The sequence below is a fragment of the Oncorhynchus keta genome, chromosome 2 (genome assembly GCF_023373465.1).
Source record: "Oncorhynchus keta strain PuntledgeMale-10-30-2019 chromosome 2, Oket_V2, whole genome shotgun sequence".
NCBI lineage: Eukaryota > Metazoa > Chordata > Actinopteri > Salmoniformes > Salmonidae > Oncorhynchus > Oncorhynchus keta.
Window position 1 is genome coordinate 22589977 of NC_068422.1, and position 16319 is coordinate 22606295.

A 16319-nucleotide genomic window follows, 5' to 3' on the forward strand; every position below is an offset into this window, starting at 1 on the left:
TATATATAGTGCCTTACAAACCAATTTCTTCACATTGATTGTGTTACAAAGTGGGATAAAAATGTATTTAATTGGCATTTTTTTGTCAACAATCTACACAAAATATTCGGTGAGGTCAAAGAGGAAGAAAAAATGATATATATTTTTTAAAGATTCATATAAATTATTTTGTATATTTGTATTATTCTCACTCTGTCCTTCAGGTGATTATTGATGAGTCCATACAATGTTGTTAATCCATCACCAGTTTTCTACCCTCACAGACATTGTAGCGGTTTTAAAATCACTAATGGCCTCATGGTAACATCCCTGAGGAGTTTCATTCCTGTCTTGCAGCACCGTGCGGAAGGACAACGGTATATTTTATGTGTCTGTGTGGTTTAATATATAATCCACAACATAATTATTAACTTGACCATGCTTAAAGAGATATTCAATGTCTGATTTGTTATTGTTACCCATCTACCAATCACTGCCCTTCTTTATGTGGCATTCAAAACCTCCCTGGTCTTTGTAGTTGAATCTGTGCTTGGAATTCAAATTCAATACTGTTTGATGTATGGCGGACAGAGGAAGGGTTAGTCATAAAAAAAATTATGTCAACCCGTATTATTTCACAGAGTGAGTCCATGTAATTTATTATGTGATTTGTTAAGCAAAAATTTACTCCTGAACTAATTTAGGCTTGCCTAAACAAAGGGGCTGAAAACTTATGCAACGACTATATTTTAGTTATGCATTTTTTTGTTTATCTAAAAAAATGACAATTAAATCAATTTTAATCCCACTTTATAACACAATAAAATGTGAAGAAATTCAGTGCAAGTCACTCATATATTCCGATGTGTACCTTATTTTAAGTAACTTTTTCTCCTTGGTTCTGCAGATATCAGTGGCATATCATGTAATGCTCCCTATGACTATATTCCTCCCCGGTTCTCTCCCTATCTCAGCATATCCTGTTTTCCTCTCTTTGTGGCCAAACTTAGTGAATGAAGCTCTGATTCAAGCACACAGATGCTCTTTAAAACCCTCTCCCTCCATTATCCCATTTTCTCCTTCTTCCTCTCTTTCTTCCTCTCTCTCGTCTCATTTTCTCTGTCCTTGTATACTCTCACCTCTCTCTCTTCCCATTTCTCGGTTTTAGCAAAGCATCTGATTGGCTACCCAGTAGCAAGTGTTCCTAAACCACGCCTCATTTCTACCGCATGGGACGCCCCAGTTCAGAGTCAATTCACAGTTGTGACATTTGAAGATACAAAAAGTTATCATCAAAAAAATATTTATAATCTGAGCTCTTAAATAAAGTGGTGCTAAGTAAGTAGCAATCTGTCATTTGTTTTAAAATCATTCGTAGTTTACAGAAAGGCTACACGATGGTTCTGAAGTCGGAAGACGGAGTGGGTAAGTAGCGACCGACCTAATTAGCCTAACGTTGTCTAGCTGAGGCCATTTGATGTAGGCCCTAGCTTTATAAACAGTTAATACTTGTAGGCTATTTCTCTTTCATCTAAATTCTTTAGTCAAATGTTTTAGCTGTACGTTTTCAAGTTGACTGGCTAAATTAATTTAATTTACCCAGTCTGCAGCGCAACAGGTCTATAATATAGTTTCCTTCTTATGCAAATTTCCAGACGACTTTAGAACAATAGGTTCATTTAGCTGACTGAATTGAGGCCATGCAGCTATGTGTGCGTTGTGTAACACTGAATTCATAATGAGTCTGTCTATAAATATGATGAAAGGGTCCATTGATTCAGTTAAAAGGATATGATATAAAGAGGCTACATTTAACGGCTGCGTGTGCGTGCGCGCACATGCGTTGTTGGGATGCTCTTCTGTTAAAGGTTGTGTGGGGTGGTAGAAGTCAATTTAATCAATCAATTGTTTATTTGTGTAGGTAAACAGTTGTCAACGTGTGTGTGAGTTGTGCCCAACATTGCCACTGGTGAGTGGTTTGCTTTGTCCTGTATGTGTGCCTGGTTCAATATGTATTTTCCCAAATGACAGACAGAATTTGAGAACTCCTGACATTTGTTTTGCCCAGTGAGTGTCCCAATCCAAAATGCCCCCACCCGTAGCTCTACATCCTATGCCTGGTGTCAGAGACTCCAACCACCCTAGTCATAGACTGTTCTCTCTGCTACCGCACAGCAAGCGGTCCAAGAGGCTTCTAAACAGCTTCTACCCCCAAGACATAAGACTCCTGAACATCTAATCAAATGGCTACCCAGACTATTTGCATTGCCCCCCCCCTCTCCTTTTTTACACTGCTGCTACTCTCTGTTGTTATTATCTATGCATAGACACTTTAATAACTCTACCTACATTTACATATTACCACAACTAACCGGTGCCCCCGCACATTGACTCTACCGGTACCCCCCTGTATATATTCTCGCTATTGTTATTTTACTGCTGCTCTTTAAGAAATAAAAGTAACAGGTAATTATTCTTATTTATAAAAATGTAACTGCATTGTTGGTTAGGGACTCATAAGTGAGCATTTCACTGTAAGGTGAAATGCTGTTGTGTTCGGTGTAACAGTATAACTTTAGACCGTCCCCTCGCCCATACTCGGGCGCGAACCAGGGACCCTCTGCACACATCAACAACAGTCACCCACGAAGCATCGTTACCCATCTCTCCACAAAAGCCGCGGCCCTTGCAGAGCAACGGGTCACAGCACATAGTCACGGCACATGTGTCTAATAACATTTGATTTGATCTGAGAGGATTTGATTGGTATAAACAATATGGTGAAACTTCCACTTAACCTATCAGAGGACAAGATGGAGCTATTACCATATTGCTTACATCTGTCAAATCCTCTCAGACCTCTGCAAGTGCATAGGGTTTAGGGCTCAATTTGGGATTGGGCCCGTGTCTCTCTGGGTCTCCCTCCAGTCTGACCTCTAAACCCTGACCCCGGGTCATAGTCACAGAGAAGAGAGGGAAAGGAGAGATGATGGGTGAATCAAAGGGATGCTGATATCTCACACTCTGCACTCCTCTCATGACTCTGGGAGATTCTTAATTGGGCAAAAGTCTGTCCTCTGCTCCTCCGTGACCCCGGAAACCGATAAGTGGTGAAGAGTGTCATTCTATAGTAGATGAACCGAGGTGTATGCTTCCCTTCTCAGTGTTTTTTTTCTAGATCGAAAAGGGTGATGGGTGTGGCAATGCACATGGTTGTCGAAAGAATTTCAGAGAAGATTATTATTTTCCTCCCCAATTTTGTAGTATCCAATTGGACAGGCTTATCCCATTGCTGCAACTCCCGTACGGACTCGGGAGATGCGGAGGTCGAGAGCCTTGTGTCCTCTGAAACACAACCCAGATGAGATGCACTGCTTCTTGACACAATGCCTGCTTAACCCGGAAGCCAGCTGCACCAATGTGTCAGAGGAAACACGGTGTCAGCGTGCATTGCGCCCAGCCTGCCACAGGAGTCGCTAGAGCGCAATGGGACAAGAACATCCTTGCCGGCCAAACTCTCTCCTAACCCAGACGACGCTGGGCCACTATTTTATTTATTATTTTACCTTTATATAACTATTTAAGAACAAATCCTTATTTTCAATGACGGCTTAGGAACAGTGGGTTAACTGCCTTGTTCAGGGGCAGAACGACAGATTTTTACCTTGTCAGCTCGGGGATTCGGTCTTGAAACCTTTCGGTTACTAGTCCAACGCACTAACCAAGAGGCTACCCACTACCACATGGGTCTCCCAGCCATGGCCAGCTGCGACAGAGCCTGGACTCGAACCAGGATCTCTAGTGGCACAGACCACTGCACCACCCGGGAGGCTGAGAACATTTTAAATTATGCTGTTTTAAAGACAATTTCCTTCAATTGCCAATGCTAATGGTGTGTTATTTTGCTCGATCTTAATAACAAGACCAATACTGTTAAATTAATTGTTTTTGGTATTTTCAATTGCCCTGACTGTCTAGCTTTTATTTTGGTGATTGTTAGTTCTCAAAGATTATATTATACAAATAAATAGGTCAATTTATCTTTTCTGCATACATTTATATCTGCTTTTAGTCACTTTTAAGTTTACACTGAAAGTGTTTTTCTATCCCGAAAATGTATTAACCATTTTATTTTTTTAAACGCTTAGGCGGACTGCTCAAAGATTTCTTTGGCAGAAAAATCCCTGCCTACTTCAGCAGAGGATGCACAAGAGTATCCTCCCAGCAACTACCGCAGAAGTGTTTTAAATCCTCCACACCCCCTTTGAATCGGCTGTTGTTTTCTCGAAGGAGAAAAGCATGCACACATTTAATAATGATACCATACTTATCCTTTTATCTATAAAATGTCTTGCATGAGTTATATACAACAAGCAAAGTGATCATACTGTTTTTATGTGACTGCTATGGGAGTGATTTGTGTGTGATCAGGGGTGTATTCATTCCACCGATTCTGTTGAAAAACTTTTCTTAAATGGAACAAAATGGGGATAAACATACCTGAATTTCTCCAATAGAAGCTCATTTGCGACTGTTGGACTAATGATTACTAGAGGTCGACCGATTTATGATTTTTCAACCCCAATACTGATTCCGATTTATCGGAGGTACAAAAAAAGCCGATACCGATTAATCGGCCGATTAAAAAAAAACAAGTAATAATAATTAACATTTATTTGTAATAATGACAATTACAACAATACTGAATGAACACTTATTTTAACTTAATATAATACATCAATAAAATAAATTTTGCCTCAAATAAATAATGAAACATGTTCAATTTGGTTTAAATACATTTTCATGCAATTTTGTGGAATAGAGGACCCCTTGTTACATGATGGTTCTGTTTTTAAGTCAGAGATTATGTTCAGAGCTGGAGGATATTGGTGTACAATCTGACAGTCATGAGCGGAGAGAAGAATCAGACACACCCACACACACACATATATCTCATCTAGGCCTGTGTGTGGGTGTGTGTGTGTCCACAGGGTGGAGACTGTGTATAGGCCTGATATTTGGAGGGAAAGAGGGAGGAGTTGAGAGGGCGGGAGGGAGGGTTTCACCCCCTGTACTGTCAGTGATCTTTCAACAAAAGGTAAGTGATTGATTGAGCTGAACACTCCTCTTGCTCTCTCTCCCTCTCTCTGGTGTGGTGGAGCAGCCAACCTCGTGCCTTGTTCGTTGTCATCCTCCTTTCTCTTTGTGTTGGATAGCCTGTAGTGTGGTGGTGTGACAGACAGTCGGTGAGCCTGGCAGGTTAAGAGTTAAAGACAATCTGCCCGGCTGCTGAGGAGAGAGGGGGGTCGTGTTGGTTATTTTAGTATCGCACCACAGAATTGGAAGGCCAGACGGGTGCAGGAGGGCTCAGAGTGACTGGGACAGTCGGCTATACAGCTTTTACTGGACTGGACTGGGACACAATTGGGTTATACTGGGAAAGAACTAATAATACTCGTCTGCTGTACTGGGAGAGAAGTCTGGACTATATTATTGATAGAGTGTGTGACTGGATTAGACAAGGACTAAGACTGGACTATATTTAAACTGGACTAGGTTAGACTGGATTTAGACTGGACTGGACTCAGGCATAACTCTTTAACTGCGAGACTCGCTAATACTGGTGAGCTTTACTGAGCTGGGCTGGACTGGCACAACGCTCTGCTACTGGAACTGCACGTCTACTGGAACAGTAGACCAGGCTAGAGAGTGGGGTCTGGATACTGGTAGACAGAATAAAGGGTTACTAGGAGACAGCTGCTTCTGGACCGGTGTTATACTGGGAACAGTGGGAGGACTGGGAGAGACAAACTCAATCAGGTAGGAAAACTATAGTATAAGCTGAGGAGAAAGTGTGTGTGTGTGTGGCTCAGTTGGTAGAGAATGGTGCTTGCAACGTCAGGGCTGTTGGTTTCAATTCCCACTAGGGGACGGTATGGAGAGGGGGGAAAAAAAGAAGTATGAAATGTATGCACTCACTACTGTAAGTCACTCTGGATAAGAGCGTCTGCTAAATGTCAAATGTGTGTACTAGGTCTGTCCCCAACAACAACAACAAAAAAGTATTGGTCAACCAAGAGCTGTCTGTTCTTTCGACCAATCGATTGGTCGACATTATTTAAATGTGTGTTTTTCCATATATAGACGCATCCTATGTGCTTTAATCAAATCAATTATATGCACTGAGCTTGTCTGATGCTTTAAGCAAACTTTTTGATGAAATAATTAATACACAATTGACTAAAGGGGAGTCTGACCGCAATTGATTTGATGGTGCTGGACATAGGGATGAAACGGTTACTGGTTTCAAGATGAACCATGGTAACATTTCTGAAGGTGAGTATTAGTTTAAAATTTTAATTATCATTAGCATTTAGCATTCAGCATCAACCAAAGTTAGCAACAGTCTGACGCAGGTGCAGCATGCAACTTAGGGTTTGTTTTGTGTGAGAACATGGCGGAAGGCAGTGACAGTGCTCTGGAGATTTTTCAGCCTCCTAAGAGGACCAAATCTGAAGTGTGGTTGTATTTAGGGTTTTACAAGAGTACTGAGGAAAACTTAATTGAAGATGGTCACCCTGTCTGCAGAACATGCAACAAAAAAATTGCTGCGAAAGGGGGCAACACTTCACATCTCTTGAGTCATCTTCGTGACCACCACCCACTACATTATAGCGAATGCAAGGTCAGTTCACTTTTAGCTCAATGCATGATGTGGGGACTTCGGAATGGGGGAAAATGTCATGGTTTGTCTGTCTAACTTGAAGCTTTTAGTGTTACCTACTCTTGTAAAAACACTACATGTTGTTCTGCTGCTGTATGCATTGTCTGCAGACTCTATTCTCCCACTGCACATCGTAACACATCATGTAGTTTAGTCACACAACCAACATATTTTGTTCATTTAAAATCCGGCAGTCATCGACTTGGTTGTAAAACTGTTCCAACAGGAGAAACACTATAGAGTCCTATACAAGACTCCTGTATTTATGTCAATTGTTGGGCTCATTGCAATTACTGTCACTGTCTTCTTAAGACTCATTTGTATTTATGTAAATTGTGCATGGGGTCATTGAATATACTCAAATGCAACACAGAATATAGATGTGTTAATAATGTAACAACACCAATAATAATAATACATTTGCTATTCCTTTGTTCACAGAGTGGGCGTGCAGCAGGCAAACCCAGTGGTGCTACTGGTCCCTCATCTACAGTTGTGACACAGGCACTCAAGCATTTAACAGGCAGGCTGCTTATGCACACACATCAAAAAATGCTCGACCTCACTGCAGCCCTTTCATTTTACATTGCAAAGGACATGATGCCATTTCAAATTGTTGAGGCCTGGCTTTCTGAGGCTGATGAAGGTTGCCGTGCCTCACTACAAAGTTCCATCACAAACATTATTTTCCAAGACTGAAATCTCAAACCTGTACAACCAGGCTAAAGCTGATGTTGGAAAAAGTTTCTCAAGGCACATGGTTTGCTGCAACTACTGACCTCTGGACCAATGAATGCAGGGGTGGTTAACCCTACATCAGCTTCACTATCCATTACCTCACCCCAGACTGGTAACTGGAATCAAACTGCCTGGAAATACAGTTCTTCTCAGAAGATCACTTGGCTCACAACATCAGAGTTTTTTGAGAATATGCTGGAAGAGTGGGGGATCAACAAGAAAGACCTGGTCTGCATAACCACAGACAACGCAACAAACATGATCAAGGCTTTTGAAGAGTTTCCAGATCTGTGGCTTGGGTGCTTTGGCCATAATTTGAACCTGGCCATCTCAAAGGCTCTGAAAATTCAGAGAGTTGACATAGCAGTCAAGGCCTGCTGTCATCTGGTCCAAGGCTTCTCAGAGCTGGGAGAGAAGGAGATAACTGAGTGAAAAGCAAGCTACCCTCAACATGCCACAGAAAGCTCTGATCCATGATGTGGTGACCCGATGGGGAACTACACACAAGATGCTTGAGTGTTTCCTCAGCCAACAGCAGCCAGTGACACTGGCTGGAGAAAGAGGAACATGGCATGTGATGCCCAAGGATGCCAACATAAGTGTCATGGAGAAACTGTGCCAGCTCCTTGAACCTCTGAGCAAGTTTACAGATGCACTTGCCTCAGATCAAGCCATCAAGCCTGATTGGACCACATCACCCGTGATGTTCTGGTGGAAAAGGATACGGAGCCATCCCTGACCAAGGAGATGAAAAGGGTAATGAGAGAAGACCTTAACAACAGATCCACAGAGAAGGCAAAGAGAGTCATGCACATATGGCTTGTTTCATTGACCCATGCTTCAAAATGAGCTTTTTAGATGAGCCCGAGGCTGCAAAAGTTGACACAGAGGTTGTCCAGGAGGTCTTGAAGCTGACAGCTGCACAAGTTTGGGAAGAACCACAATCCCCAGCAGCACCTCCAACACCCCCACAGCGGCATCGGAGGGGAAAGGCCTGGCTGGGTTGCTGAGAAAAATTACCTCAACAAGGCAGCAGAGAGGTGAAGAGGGTCAGATTCCAACCACCCCAGAAGACAGAGTGAAAGAAGAGATCAAGGTCTACCTGTCTCTGCCACCCATTCCAGCAGAAGAGGATCCACTGGTGTGGTGGAGGGGCCATGCATCAGAGCTGCCTCACCTTGCCAGGGTTGCCAGGAAGCTTTTGTGCATCCCGGCAACCAGCATGCCATCAGAGAGAGTGTTCAGTGCCAGCGGGCACATTGTCTCCCCTCGCAGATCACTACTTAAACCAGACAAAGAAAATATCCTGACATTTTTACATTTCAATCTCAAGTGAACAAAGATACATACATACAGGATGTTAGGCCAGCAGCACCTTATGTCTTTATGAAGGAGAGAACAGACAGACAGTGCTGTTCATTTGATTTGTTTACATATTTTGTGTTATTTTAATGTCAACACCTGCACATTGGATTTGTTTATATATGGTTGTATTGTTCTTACATGCACATTGTTTACTTGTGTTGCTTTTATATGCACATTTAATTTGCTTACTTAAGGTAGTATTCATTAAAACCTGCACTAGGGAAACTTTTACCTCTCATGGCCACATCTTTAATGTTATTATTTTAATGTTTATGCACACAAAGTGCATAGTGCTGCTAATTTGATTTGTTTGTTGGTTTTCAACATAAAACGTTGTGAAATTATTTAATTGTGTGTATCAGTACTTGAACATTTACAGCACATAACATTGTTAACAATACCGAGATAATACGGTGATTAATTTTGTTCATTATAATCGTGATATGAAATTTTCATACCGTTTCGTCTCGAGCTGGATCTGGCTTAGACTTGCTGCACTGTTAAAAAAAACTCTCCTCCACGCTGCAGCGACCACCACAGGACATCAACAGTGTGTATCGCTCTGTCAGTGTTGCTGAAGCTGCAACATAATTACAGCCATTTCTGACTGAGAAGTTTTGTTTCCGAAATCCCTAATTTGTTCCTTCAACCCTTGCTCTCTTTACGTGACACATGTATGCATCGCAATAGGGCCTGACCGATAGCATATAGCATATCCTAATCACGCCAATAAATTGGTTATAACAAACTCTGAACACCGTAACACGTGACAGCAAAATGGATGCAGAGCACGTGACAAACTCGAAAATGGAATGTTTACTGGTTGCTCAGGCAGTAAAGGGGAAGTCTGATATGTGGAATACATTTGACTAGTTGTGGAAAATACTGGAGATCAAGATAAAGAAGGTAAGGAGCAAGCGCTGCATGCATATTATGTCTGCCAAACAGGTACTGTTTGTTTACAATATGTTTTCTGACCATTTGGAGCAATGTAAACAACACTAAATAGCCGGGCTCCGGCTCGGCTAGGTACCAGATAGTCTGTTGAAGCCTTTATTACAGCAAACACTAAAAACAGTCACATTCATTTGTGAATGCAATTTCCGAAATGTAATGGTTTAGGCCTATTTATTGTTTATGCAAATTATTCAATGGTCGCTTAGGTATTTTAAAACTAAAGTGCTTGATTGCATTTCAAATCATGAATGACTCCTATGCTGTGTGATGACATGAACAAATAAATTATTGATTGATACGGCAGGGTAGCCTAGTGGTTAGAGCGTTGAACTAGTAACCGAAAGGTTGCAAGTTCAAATCCCTGACCTAATGAGGTACAAATCTGTCGTGCTGCCAGTGAACACTGTTCCTAGGCAGTCATTGAAAATAAGAATTTGTTCATAACTGACTTGCCTAGTTAAAGTATTCAGACACCTTGACTTTTTCCACATTTGTTAGGTTACAACCTTATTCTAAAATTGATTTAAAAAAAAATCCTCATCCATCTACACACAATACCACATAATGACAATGCAAAAACAGGTTTTTAGAATTTTTTGCTAATAAATAAAACACGTTTACATAAGTATTCAGACCCTTTACTCAGTACTTTGTTGAATCACCTTTTTTGGCGATTACAGACTCGAGTCTTTGGTATGACGCTACAGGCTTGGCAGACCTGTATTTGGGGAGTTTCTCCCATTCTTCTCCACAGATCCTCAGGCTCGATGGGGAGCATCGCTGCACAGCTATTTTCAGGTCTCCAGAGATGTTCGATCGGTTTCAAGTCCGAGCTCTGGTTCGGCTACTCAAGGACATTGAGACTTGTCCCAAAGCCATTCATGCGTTGTATTGGCTGTGTGCTTAGGGTCGTTGTCCTGTTGGAAGGTGATCCTTCACCCCAGTCGGAGGTCCTGGTCACTCTGGAGCAGGTTTTCATCAATGATCTCTCTGTACCTTGCTCCATTCATCCTCCCCTCGATCCTGAGTAGTCTCCCAGTCCCTGCTTCTGAAAAACATCACCACAGCATGATGCTGCCATCAACATAGGGATGGTGCCAGGTTTCCTCCAGACGTGACACTTGGCATTCAGGCCAAAGACTTCAATTTAGATTGCATCAGATCAGATGATCGTGGTCTGAGAGTCTTTTAGGTGCCTTTTGGCAACTCCAAGTGGGCTGTCGTTCTTTTGACTGAGGAGTGGCTTCCGTCTGGCCACTCTACCATAACAGCCTGATTGATGGAGTGCTGCAGAGATGGTTGTCCTTCTGGAAGGTTCTCCACAGAGGAACTCTGGAGCTCTGTCAGTGACCATCGGGTTCTTGGTCACCTCCCTGACCAAGGCACTTCTCCCCCTGATTGCTCAGTTTGGTCCGGCAGCCAGCTCTAGGAAGAGTCTTGGTGGTTCCAAATGTTTTCCATTTAAGGATGATGGAGGCCACTGTGTTCTTGGGGGCCTTCAATGCTGCAGAAATTGTTTGGTACCCTTCCTTAGATCTGTGCCTCGACACAATCTTGTCTTGGCTCTCTACGGACAATTCCTTCAACCTCATTGCTTGGTGTTTGATTTGACATATACTGTCAACTGAGGGACCTTCTATAGACAGGACAAGATTTTTAAAGGCACACACACACCTATCAATTTAATTTACCACAGGTGGACTCTAACCTAGTTGTAGAAACATCTCAAGGATAATCAATGGAAACAGGATGCAGCTGACGTCAATTTCGAGTCTCATAGCAAAGGGTCTGAATACTTATGTAAATAAGGTATTACATGTTTTAATGTTATACATTTGCAAAAATGTTAAACTGTTTTCGCTTTGTCATTATCAAATTGTATTTGTCACATGCGCCAAATACCACCTTACAGTGAAATGCTTACTTACAACTCCTTAATCAACAATGCAGTTTTAAGAAAGTAAAAAAATTAAAGTAACAAATAATTAAAGAGCAGCAGTAAAATAACAATAGCGAGGCTATATACAGGGGGTACCTGTACGGCGACACTGGTTAGTCGAGGTAATTGAGGTAATATGTACATGCAGGTAGAGTTAAAATGACTATGCATAGATAATAAGCAGAGTAGTAGCAGTGTGAAAGAGGGTGGGGTGCAATGCAAATAGTCTGGGTAGCCATTTGATTTGCTGTTCTGGAGTCTTATGGTTTTGGGGGTAGAAGCTGTTAAGTCTTTTGGACCTAGACTTAGCGCGCCGGTACCGCTTGCCTTGCGGCAGCAGAGAGAACAGTCTAAGACTCGGGTGGCTGGAGTCTTTTGACAATTTTTAGGGCCTTCCTCTGACACGTCTGGTATAGAGGTCCTGGATGGCAGGAAGCTTGGTCCCGGTGATGTTCACAATACTTTATGAGGTATTGTGTGTATGTAACAGTATAATTTTAGACCGTCCCCTCGCCCATACCCAGGCGCGAACCAGGGACCGTCTGCACACATCAACAACAGTCACCCTCGAAGCATCGTTACCCATCGCTCCACAAAAGCAACGGCCCTTGCAGAGCAAGGGGAACAAGTGACGTCACCGATTGAAACGCTATTTAGCGCGCACCACCGCTGACTAGCTAGCCGTTTCACATCCGTTACATTTAGATTGATCTTAGAATAAGGCTGTAATGTAATAAAATGTGGAAAAAGTGAAGGGGTCTCTTCTGAATGCACTGTATACACACGTCTTAGTTGAGTACTAGGCCTACGTGTACAAAAGACACATCACAACAGTCTTCAATGGATAAAATTGAGAACTTTATTTTGTAGAAGATCTAAACTGTTGTTTAGTAGCCTAAATGACTTTGTGGATTTGTCTTGTGTGTGTGTAAGGACAGTAAACAGGCAGAGGCCAACAGTGTGTGTGTTTTGTTGTTGAAGGTGCAGCCACCACACATCCAGTGGCAGTAGAGCTATGACAGTGTGTTCTGTCACACACACTGACCTCTAAACTATACCACTGGCCTGATTACTTCATAAGCTGATATGTAAATCCATTCTGTTCTCCTCCCCTGATGAAATTTGGGGCTCATGTAGTGGGTGTGCACGCACCAGGGAGATGTTATTCTCATCTCCATGTTTCAAAATGGGAACTGATATTTTGGTCTACAGCTTCAGCTTCTCTGTTTAGTTGGTCTACGGTGTGATGTGTGTCCTTTTCCAGCTTTCTCTCTCGGATGGACACGTGGTGTTCTGTCTTTCTCTTATTTTTGTAGTGCAGATATTGTTCAGGTGTGTGTCTGGGAGGGTTAGTTTGGTCTTGTGAGTTGAGTACTTGGTGTGGCGCTTGAGTGCTTAATTGGCATGGGGGTGGCGGGGGGCTGGTTTGTAAGGTGTATGTGGGGGTATGTCACCTCAGCAGTTGGCTAGAAGAGGGTTGGAGTTTGGGGTGTAATTTGATGGATGTAGGCTCTGTGTTGCCATGGTGACCCAGAGCACTGTTATCCTCACTTTCTACTTCACACACTCGCTCTCTCTCTCCCTCTCTCAGTGCCTCATGATCTGAGTCCCAAGGAGAAACAGGAGTTGGAGAGCATACGGCGCAGGAAACAAGAACTACTGCGGGACATACAGGTAACAGACACTTCAGTAGCGGACTGCTGGAGCCTTCAAACCTTTATTGCCAAATGCAAAGCAGCTGATTCTGTTATTGAATGGCAATTTTCTCTCTTTGTGGTTTTAATTGGTTAAACCTGAAAGAGCATGTCCTAAGAATTAGGACCTCCTCCTCAATCCTGGGCTTGATTTCTACTCGCACGGTATGCCCTCTTCACTGGCCAATTATGAAAGTGGTAGAGAAGGAGAGGGGAAGGGAGAAGGAAAGGGAACACATTTGTCCACTAGAGCATTACATTCTAGATCAGGGGTTCCTAGCTATTTCCCCCAGAGCCCCCTTATTCACTTTTGTAGTATTGTTTATTGAGAGAGTCTATATTAAATACAACACCAGCTTTATTTAATTTAATTTGAGGGACTGATGCTTTTTTTTCTTAAGATAATTTTCTGCAATTCTACCTGGTTTTACAAGACTCATGATATCTTTTAGGCAGGCTATTTAATAATGGATAAGGAAAATAAAGTCTAGAACCGATTTCCCCAAATGTTATTCCATGACCAAATATATTTTATTATGATAATTTATATGAACCCTCAATTTAATAAAAAAAAAACAGGGTATACATCTGAATACCTACAGTGCCTTCAGGAAGTATTCATACCCCTTGACTTCCACATTTTGTGTTACAGCCTGAATTCAAAATGGATTACATCTATTTTCTCATACATTATCCCATAATAACAAAAAACACAATACCCCATAATGACAAAGTGAAAACATGTTTTTAGAAATGTTTGCTAATTTTTGAAAATGAAATACAGAAATAACACATTCACATAGGTATTCACAACCCTGAGTCAATACATGTTAGAATCATCTTTGGCAGCGATTACAGCTGTGAGTCTTTCTGTTCTTTCTGTAAGTCTCTGAGCTTTGCACACCTGTATTGTACAGTATTTGCACATTTTTTTTAAAAACTCTTTAAGCTCTGTCAAGTTGGTTGTTGATCATTGCTAGACAGCCATTTTCAAGTCTTGCCATAGATTTTTTCTGACCTGATTTTAAGTCAAAACTGTGACTAGGCCACTCTGTAAAATTTATATCGTCTTGGTAAGCAACTCCAGTGTACACGAAGTGTACAAAACATTAGGAACACCTGCTCTTTCCATTACATAAATCCTTCCAATTCAATTCTGGACCTTGAAGCCAGTTCCACTGCTTTTTTAAATTGTTCCCCTCTAATCACAGACTGATTTAGACGTGGGACACCAGGTGGGTGCAATTTAAATATCAGCTAGAACAGAAAACCAGCAGGTGCCGGACCTCGTAGGGTGAGCGTTGAATACCCTGACAGACTGACCAGGTGTATCCAGGTGAAAGCTATGATCCCTTATTGATGTCATCTGTTAAATCCACTTCAATCAATGTAGATGACGTGGAGGAGAGAGATTTAAATAAGGAATTTTTTATCCTTGAGACATGGATTGTGTGTGCCATTCAGAGGGTGAATGGGCAAGACAAAAGATTTAAGTGCCCTTGAACGGGGTATGGTGGTAGGTGCCTGGCACACTGGTTTCAGGGTGCTAAGAACTGCAACACTGCTGGGTTTTTCACGCTCAACAGTTTCCAGTGTGTATCAAGAATGGTCCACCACCCAAAGGAAATCCATCCAACTTGACACAACTGTGGGAAGAATTGAAGTCAACATGGGCCAGCATCCCTGTGGACGCTTTCGACACCTTGTTGAGTCTATGCCCCAATGAATTGAGGTTGTTCTGAGGGCAAAAGGGGGTGCAACTCAATATAAGTAAGAGGATCCTAATGTTTTGTACACTCAGTGTATATTTGGCCTCGCATTTTAGGTTATTATCTTGCTGACAGGTGAATTTGTCTGTTGGAAAACAAATTTGAACCAGGTTTTCCTCTAGGGCTTTGCCTGTGCTTTGCTCTATTCCTGGACCTGTACAAATCAGCTGGGCTAGACAATCTGGACCCTCTCTTTCTAAAATTATCCGTCACCATTGTTGCAACCGCTATTACCAGTCTGTTCAACCTCTTTCGTATCGTCCGAGATCCCTAAAGATTGGAAAGCTGCCACGGTCATCCCCCTCTTCAAAGGGACACACTCTCTAGACCCAAACTGTTATAGACCTGTATCCATCCTGCCCTGCCTTTTCTAAAGTCTTCGATAGCCAAGTTAACAAACAGATCACTGACCATTTCGAATCCCACCGTACCTTCTCCGATGTGCAATCTGGTTTCCGAGCTGGTCACGGGTGCACCTCAGCCACGCTCAAGGTACTAAACGATATCATAACCGCCATCGATAAAAGACAGTACTCCAGCCGTCTTCATCGACCTGGCCAAGGCTTTCGACTCTGTCAATCACCGTATTCTTATCGGCAGACTCAACAGCCTTGGTTTCTCAAATGACCGCCTCGCCTGGTTCACCAACTACTTCTCAGACAAAGTTCAGTATGTCAAATTGGAGGGCCTGTTGTCCGAACCTGTGGCAGTCTCTATTGGGTACCACAGGGTTTAATTCTCGGGCCGACTTTTCTCTCTGCATATATCAATGATGTCGCTCTTGCTGTGGGTGATTCCCTGATCCACCTCTACGCAGACAACACCACATCTGGTCCTTCTTTGGACACTGTTAACAAACCTCCAAACGAGCTTCAATGCCATACAACACTCCTCCGTGGCCTCCAACTGCTCTTAAACGCTAGTAAAACTAAACGCATGCTTTTCAACCGATCGCTACCCGCCCGACTAGCATCACTACTCTGGACGGTTCTGACTTAGAATATGTGGACAACTACAAATACCTAGGTGTCTGGCTAGACTGTAAACTCTCCTTCCAGACTCATATTAAACATCTCCAATTCAAAATTAAATCTAGAATCGGCTTCCTATTTCTCAACAAAGCCTCCTTCACTCACGCTGCCGAACATACCCTC

The 16319-nt window shown here is 42.4% G+C and overlaps 1 protein-coding gene across 3 annotated transcripts in view; it reads left to right on the forward strand.

Annotated features, from left to right (window-relative positions):
• LOC118398073 (cytohesin-1-like) overlaps positions 1-16319 on the forward strand; it is a 52820-nt gene that overhangs the window by 11747 nt on the left and 24754 nt on the right. The window contains exons 1-2 of one of the 3 annotated variants that reach the window (XM_052473719.1): positions 1195-1404; positions 13294-13376. In XM_052473719.1, coding sequence (XP_052329679.1) covers positions 1377-1404; positions 13294-13376 — 111 coding nt within the window. In that variant the 5' untranslated portion in view covers positions 1195-1376. Of the gene's footprint in view, positions 1-1194; positions 1405-5117; positions 5800-13293; positions 13377-16319 lie in introns of those variants that run through there. The other 2 variants (XM_052473721.1, XM_052473718.1) reach the window with 2 other exon arrangements.